This window comes from Acanthisitta chloris, unplaced genomic scaffold (genome assembly GCF_000695815.1).
Source record: "Acanthisitta chloris isolate BGI_N310 unplaced genomic scaffold, ASM69581v1 scaffold36139, whole genome shotgun sequence".
Lineage (NCBI taxonomy): Eukaryota > Metazoa > Chordata > Aves > Passeriformes > Acanthisittidae > Acanthisitta > Acanthisitta chloris.
In genome coordinates, this window is record NW_008692553.1 from 1 (window position 1) to 236 (window position 236).

At 63.6% G+C, this 236-nt stretch overlaps 1 protein-coding gene across 1 annotated transcript in view; it reads right to left on the bottom strand.

Annotated features, from left to right (window-relative positions):
• Nucleotides 1–30: 30 nt before the first annotated feature.
• The window catches only part of LOC103809850 (U5 small nuclear ribonucleoprotein 200 kDa helicase-like), a gene marked incomplete at both ends in the record, with an annotated part of 1,394 nt that continues 1,188 nt past the window's right edge, over nucleotides 31–236 (bottom strand). The window contains 2 exons of the mRNA XM_009082719.1: nucleotides 31–112; nucleotides 192–236. Of these exons, the coding sequence (XP_009080967.1) occupies nucleotides 31–112; nucleotides 192–236 (127 nt within the window). The remainder of the gene's footprint in view (nucleotides 113–191) is intronic.

The window sequence follows — 236 nt, forward strand, 5'->3', positions numbered from 1 at the left end:
CCACCTCCTGTCACCCTGGTGTCCCTGTACCTGTGGGAACAGGGGAGCGATGACAGGCCCAGTGACCTCCTCTTCGCGCTCCAGCTGCACCAGCACCACCACGGGGCCCCCGCTGCGGGAGAGCCATGGAATCAGGGAATGGGGTGGGTTGGAAGGACCTTGCAGACTGTGAAGCTGCAGCCCTGGCTCACCTGCGGATACTCTCCTTCTCCACCACCTCGTAGGAGAGCTCGATG